Raw genomic sequence first — 6,824 nt, forward strand, 5'->3', positions numbered from 1 at the left:
AGTAAGTGTTAAGATTAGGGTTTATGGATAACAGATGTTCAGTTTAAGATATTGATAAGTTTTGTTAAGCTCAGGTTATAAAGAAGTAATGGTAAGTTAAAGATATTTATGAGTATTGATTGGTTAAGGCTATAGATAAGTGTTACATTTAAGACACTGATAAGAATTGATAAGTTGAGGATATAGATAAGAGCTAAGTTTAAGTCATAAATAAGTAATGGTAAGTTTAGGATATAGATAAGAACCTGTAAGGCTTTGAACTCTTCCCCTTTCCTCTTCCAAAAAAAACCCCAAACCTTTTGGCTCTTTCGTCCTCCTCTTTCTCTTAAACAGTTTAATCAAAATAAATTAAAATAGTATAAAAGGAGGAAAGGCATTAGGAGGGTCTCCAGGAAATGTTCCATTCATTTGTTCCATTTAAAGCTGTGTTCAGGTTAATATAATGACTTAGAAACAGGACAAGAAATACTCAAATCATTATCTATAGTCTGTTTTTTTTATTACATCTCAGCTAATGATCTGAAAACAAGGTCAAAGCAATTGTCAGAGTTTACAGAGCAGTTTTAGATAGTTGTTGTTGGTTTGTTATATTTGGATGGACCATTTCCAGAGGGTTAGGGTTAGGGTGGGTGGACCCTCCTAAAGCCCTTTGCTTCTTTTACTCTTGTTACTGTGACTGAGTAATGACAAGTTTAGGATATTGATAAATATTGGTATTTTTGGGATATAAATAAGTGTTAAATTTAGGTTATAGATAAATAATGTTAAGTTTATGTTTTAACTAAGTTATGATAAGTTAAGATATTGATAAGTATTGATAAGTTGAGGATATAGAAAAGTGTTAAGGTCATAAATAGGTAATGGTAAGTTTAAGATATAGATAAGTATTTATAAGGCTTTAAACTCTTCCCCTCTCATCTTCTAAAAAGCAAAACAAACAACAGAAAACTTTTTGTAGATAGTAAAGGTCATGGTTTTTCTTCACTCTCCACTTTAAAAAAAAAAAAAAAAAAAAAAGCTTCATCAAAATGAATTTAAATAGTGTAAAAGAAGGAAAGGCTTTAGGAGGGTCTCCAGGAAATGTTCCATTCATTTGTTCCATTTTAAAGCTGTGTTTAGGTTATTATAATGACTTAGAAACTAGTGTTGTCACAGTACCAAAATTGGGACCCACGGTACGATACCAGTGAAAGTATCACGGTTCTGAGTAGTATCAGGAAACCACAGCAAAAATGAGGCAGATGTGCCTTTTGTCATTTATAAAAAGATAAATCACTTTTCTATAATACATCAATGATATTTCAATGGAATAAATTACTTATTGACTTATTCGTACTTCAAAAACAGCATTAATAAGTGATTAACATAGGGGGGATCAAAATAAAATAAGTAAATAAAACAAAAATCAACCAGCCACCCTCCTCCTCTGATAAGTAAAGAACAGTCCATTAAGTGCGATGAGTTTTGTGGACCGTTACCTGCCACTAAGAGAGAAATATGAACGGCTGGTCTCTCCTCTGACACGTCACATACCTGTGTGCCACTACGGCTCGGCTGTTCAGGTACTTTTGGAAGAGGAAAATATTGGACCTGGAGCCGGGCCCACAACCGGCAGGATTCGCCTTTCGTTTCTGCTGCTGGTTGAAATCTGTACTCGCACAGCGTGCTCCTGAATGATTTCTTCTGCTGGCACAAAACTATTTTTAGTCGCAAATGCGAGTAAAATGCTCACACCGTAGAGCTCTGTGGAAAACAAATCACTGTAGCATATATATACAAATCTAGCCTACAAGTAAAAATAAATAAATAATAACTTTCACTGCTTAAAGATACTCAGTAGCATCGTTAATGTGCCTGACATTCTGGAAACCTGCTTGTTAGGTTTTGGTGACGTGTGCGCACTGTCTGCCGGTCAGCCAAACTTTGGCTTACACCGGCTGCGCTCCCCCTGCGTTGACAGTAGACCTGGTTTCAGATGGCGAGCTTTTAGCGCACCTTCAGCGAAGCCTTTTGGCACGAAACTGTCACTGCGCCAAGCTGGATCTGTCGACACCTCCCCCTGCTGCGCCGCCACACCCATCTCAGCGCACCTCGGTCTGCCAAACAACCAAACTGAGCGCGCCTCGGGTTGCGCTGCTCGAAACTAGCTCTGCGCGGGGTTCACCACCCTGCGCCACCTGCGCTGCGCCGGGAAACTAGAGCCCATACTCTTATAAAATCAGAAAGCATAGTCTAAAAAACATCTCAGTTAATGAACTGAAAACAAGGTCAAAGCAATTGTCAGAGTTTACAGAGCAGTTTTAGATAGTTGTTGTTGGTTTGTTATATTTGGATGGAACATTTCCAGGGGTTTAGGGTTAGGGTGGGTGGACCCTCCTAAAGCCCTTTGCTTCTGTTATTGAGCAATGATAAACCCTCATATGCTTTTCTTTTCTTTTTTTTGTTTGACACAGTTCAGTAAACAATCTAAAACAAATTCTAAAAACAAGATAAAGAGAGAAAACCCTAGTATATCTAAATGTAAAGATAAGCCTTCCAACTTGTTTTTCCACACTTTATGCACAAAACTTTAAAAAGTTGTAAAAGACTGTGTACAAAGGAAAGGGCTGCAAGAGCATTTTTTGCATTGTTCCATTGAAACCCATTTAAACAGTACTAATGCCAGTCTTCTGGTGTCAGTACTTTAGATGTCTAATTGATTGGTTACATCCCAGTATATGAAATGATTAGCAGGTAAAACAAATTTCCAGAATCTATACACCAGTGTTAGATAGTTTGTGAAACTAGTGTGTGAGCAGCAGGAAGAATATATTTAGATGGACCATTATCAAAGGATACTCAGGATACACTTTACATGAATGCTAAGAATTCTTCTAGACTTTCTTTACAAAACTGTTATCAAGAATGAGTCTGGTGATGTTCTGTGTGTCCAAAACCTAATGCAGTCTATCTTATTTAAATGTGCCATAGACCTCCACTGTTGTAAAACAGCTATTAGATACTCATCAGTGAGTCACATCCTTTCACTGGGTGACATGTTCAGTCATCACCATGAACACACACTGTGTTTGTTTTGAGTAAATCCAACATACAACATTCTGCTGTGGAAAATACTCACTAATGCAGCAAATATTAATGAAATCTCAGCTGGAAAAGTCTGCAACAAATGCACTATTCACTGTTTGAGTAATGTTTGTTAAAAACTAAAGTTCCCACCTCTTGTAGTAGATTACTCAGATTTACATCGTCAGTGGGAACCAATGAGATTAAGTCTGAGCATCACAGACAGAGTTGGTAAGTCAGAAAGAGTTGAGAGATGGACTAATGTATTGTTGCTTTTGATCTTTTCATGAGTTTTATTTATATCAATAAATATTTAGCTGCCTCATCCTTAATATAAATATAAATCAAGGAGTGAAAAAGAAGAAACAGGCTTTAAGATGGCAATGCTCATTATTATTAATGTCATTCTTTCAATGTCATTATTAATGGCAGTTGAAACTAATCGCCAGAAACTAGTTATTTGTCATTATTCTTATATCATCCCTAACTATGTCTAAGTCATTTGCTCAGGAAAAAAAACTGATGAGAACTTAAAAGCAACTGTTAGAAACCACTGACAGTGTAAGAAGAGGAAGCACATATTTGGATGAAACATTGTCAAATGGTTACAAAAGTATTATTTTTGTATTATTCTAATAATCATAAAATAATGTTTGTATTATCTTACAGCCCTTTCTCAGTCTGAAATTAGTTCAACAGCAGCAAAACTTTAGTAAAAATAAACAATTGATAATTGACAGAGTAAGAGGACTTTAGGAGGGTCTACTGACAATATTCCAACTGATACTGCATTGTGTGAAGGAAATAACTTGACAGAAACAGTTTCCCATGCTTTAACAACTTTGATCAGTATTTGATACGATTTTAGACTCATTTCAGCCACAAGAGGTCAGGAGTTGACGGGTCTCGTATATTAATATCACAGCCTGCACTCTTTTGTTAAAGTATAAGCACATCTGTCATTTCCAGGTGTTGAGTGTGAATGTCAGCTGAATATTTAGCCTACATTGGTAGATAGATATAGATGAAAAGATGTAATGAGGTAATTAATAATAGATTGCAGTTCATTTGTATTTTTTAGACCCATGTTTACACAACAGGTCAGTAATAATAATTGCTATGTTTTTTGGTTGATAGGAATGTGTATTGTGCCACTCGCATGCTCATACATGCACACGTGTCCTCGCACACATGCTAATCAATCACAAGACACAAGCGAAACAGGAACCCAGTCATCAAAATATTGCTCCATAGTTCCACCGGTGATCAAAAACTCCACAGGGTTCCTGTTATGGAGCTCATACTGTGCACTCCTGACCTCCTGTGGCTAAAACTGAAATGCTCTTTCAAGTAGCTGCGTTGTTCCTGGCATTTTCTTCACTGGTTCATGTCAAGTATGAGACATAAACAGTTTAATGAAATCAACTTTGAGGTATATACCTGTTTACATTGCATTTAATGAAAATATACATTTGGATGGAACATTGTCAAAGCCCTTTGCTTCAGTCACTGAGTCATTAGAGTGAGTTCAACAGCAGAGCAAAAAGTTTAAATGCAACTTAGGAAAAGAAAAAAGCAATACATGCATAAAAGTTATATCAATAAGTACTTAAAATTAAGAAGTCATCAATTTTTGAAACATAATAATCATTTATTTATTTAGCACCTTTCATACAGGGGGTGGAGCTCAAAGTGCTTCTCAAAACAGTGAAGAAACGAGAAAAATTAAAAGGTGCAAATACTGTCCGATAAAACCAACAATCAGATAAAAAACAAAAGAGGCAGCAAATAGCAAGAACAGGTACGCTACAACCAAAGGTCAACATCACTGTCACATCACTTAGTTAAAATAAATTGGAGGGCACAATGATGGACCTCTATTTCTCATGCTTCTGTGTTGGAAAGCCACATCACCAGTGTTGCTACGACATTACCAAAGCAACCCGTGCAGATAGTTTGGTAATGTCTGGACAAACAAATCCACTCTGATTACCTGCATAATGTCTGGACAAACAAATCCACTCTGATTACCTGCAAATTACAGTGTGGACAGTCTGTATTCAATATCTGATTTGAGAAACAAATGTGATTTGCTTGCAGTCTGAACGTAGCCTATGACATCAGAGCTCACCTGAGAGCCTGTAGCTTACCTGTGTGTGTGTCTCTGTGCTGGTCGGCTGATGCTGCTACCCCCAGGACTGATAAAATGATTCATGGTGTTTACAAACAAAGTGATCAGTTAGATAAGCTGTAGCTGATTTACCCTACATGAAATAATAATAATAATAATAATAATAATATATTGACCCATACAAATAAGATAAGACCAGATAAGCGTCTGATGATCCTCAGAGGGGACATTCAGGTGTTGCAGCAGCACAAGGAAATAAATAAGTAAAGATATATAGAGAATTTAAAAAAAAACAAAACACAATAAAATAAAGACAAGATAGTACTTTATTTATCCAGAGGGAAATTGTCGTACAGCACAAGAAAATAGTACAAATATAGAGCATGCAAATCCAGCAAAATATAAACAATAAAGATTATCCTTAAGGTGCAAAAATAGTACACAGTGGCAGAAATGTAAACAGGCTAATGGTAAGGCTTGTAAACAGGTTATAGTATGGTGCATATCCAACATATACAGGTATGTAAAATAAAAAATAAGAATAGAAATACAATAGATACAAAGTTAAAATTACAAAGCAGTAGGCATGTGCCGGTATGAGATTTTGACGGTATGGTAACCGTGGGCAAAAATACCACGGTAACCGGTATTACCACAGTAATAATAATAATAATAATGATAAAACAGGCGTCGTCCTATTTTCGCACTCTACACTTTAAAACAGTAGGCTAGTATTTGTTTGACCGTTCATGAGCGACAGCACATACCAGGCATCTCCTGTCAGTGCAACGCATCATCACACCAGTTGTTTAAATGTGTAGGCTAATATAGACCCGTTAAAAGTTTGATAACTTTTCTTAAGTTTCTTAACTTCACGATGGTGACTCCGCCCAGCAGCTTGTTGAGCTCCTTGTTGTTGCGGACAGCCAGCTGCCGGTGACGGGGGATGATACGGGTCTTCTTGTTGTCGCGGGCAGCGTTCCCAGCCAACTCCAGGATCTCAGTGGTCAGATACTCCAGCACAGCCGCCAGGTAGACGGGGGCACTGGCACTGACACGCTTTGCATAGTTTCCTTTGCGCAGCAGCCTGTGAACACGGCCGACTGCGAACTGGAGCCCAGCACGGGAAGAGCGGGTCTTTGCCTTGGCTCTGGGGGTTCTTCTGATAGCCTAAATGGTCCCACACCACCGACTTCATCCTTTTCGCTGGTGGGAAAAGTTCAGCTTTGCCTCCTCCAGCCATGTTTGCACATGAGTGGATTTACACTGATCACTGACGTACTGACTGACTGAGGCTGCCCCCCCCTCAGAGTGTGTGCCAGTTAAAATGTACGACTGGCACAGAGTTATTTCTGAGTTTTGAGTTTGTGAAGTTCCCATTTATGAAACGTAGCGTAGGTTACACCGTCGGCCTTTACTGTCAGAACGAAAAATGGGCGGTTAGTAACACCGTGACATTCTTTTACCGTGGTAAACCGTGACACCGGTAACCGGCACATGCCTACAAAGCAGCATTGTCATGATGGTGTGATTTGTAGCAGTAAAGTGAAGTGCATGAAAACAAAGTACACCATAATGATGTGTGAACAACAGGAATCATATTTTTCCAAAGGGTCAGTGTTAGGAAGGG

General features: G+C 38.0%; 1 protein-coding gene across 1 annotated transcript; it reads right to left on the reverse strand.

The window, feature by feature from the left end:
- Positions 1–5,941: 5,941 nt before the first annotated feature.
- LOC126399171 (histone H2A-beta, sperm-like) lies at positions 5,942–6,437 on the reverse strand. Its single transcript, XM_050058999.1, has 3 exons — positions 6,420–6,437; positions 6,071–6,364; positions 5,942–5,971 (listed from the first exon to the last, which is right to left on the reverse strand). The coding sequence occupies exons 1-3, from the start codon at positions 6,435–6,437 to the stop codon at positions 5,942–5,944; spliced, it is 342 nt and encodes a 113-aa protein (XP_049914956.1).
- Positions 6,438–6,824: the final 387 nt, after the last annotated feature.

This window comes from Epinephelus moara, chromosome 12, assembly GCF_006386435.1.
Source record: "Epinephelus moara isolate mb chromosome 12, YSFRI_EMoa_1.0, whole genome shotgun sequence".
NCBI lineage: Eukaryota > Metazoa > Chordata > Actinopteri > Perciformes > Serranidae > Epinephelus > Epinephelus moara.

Coding starts and splice junctions, on each gene's coding strand:
- LOC126399171 (XM_050058999.1), bottom strand. Junction 5,972..6,070: donor TGCTGGGCGGAGTCACCATC/GTGAAGTTAAGA, acceptor TTGCACTGACAG/GAGATGCCTGGTATGTGCTG.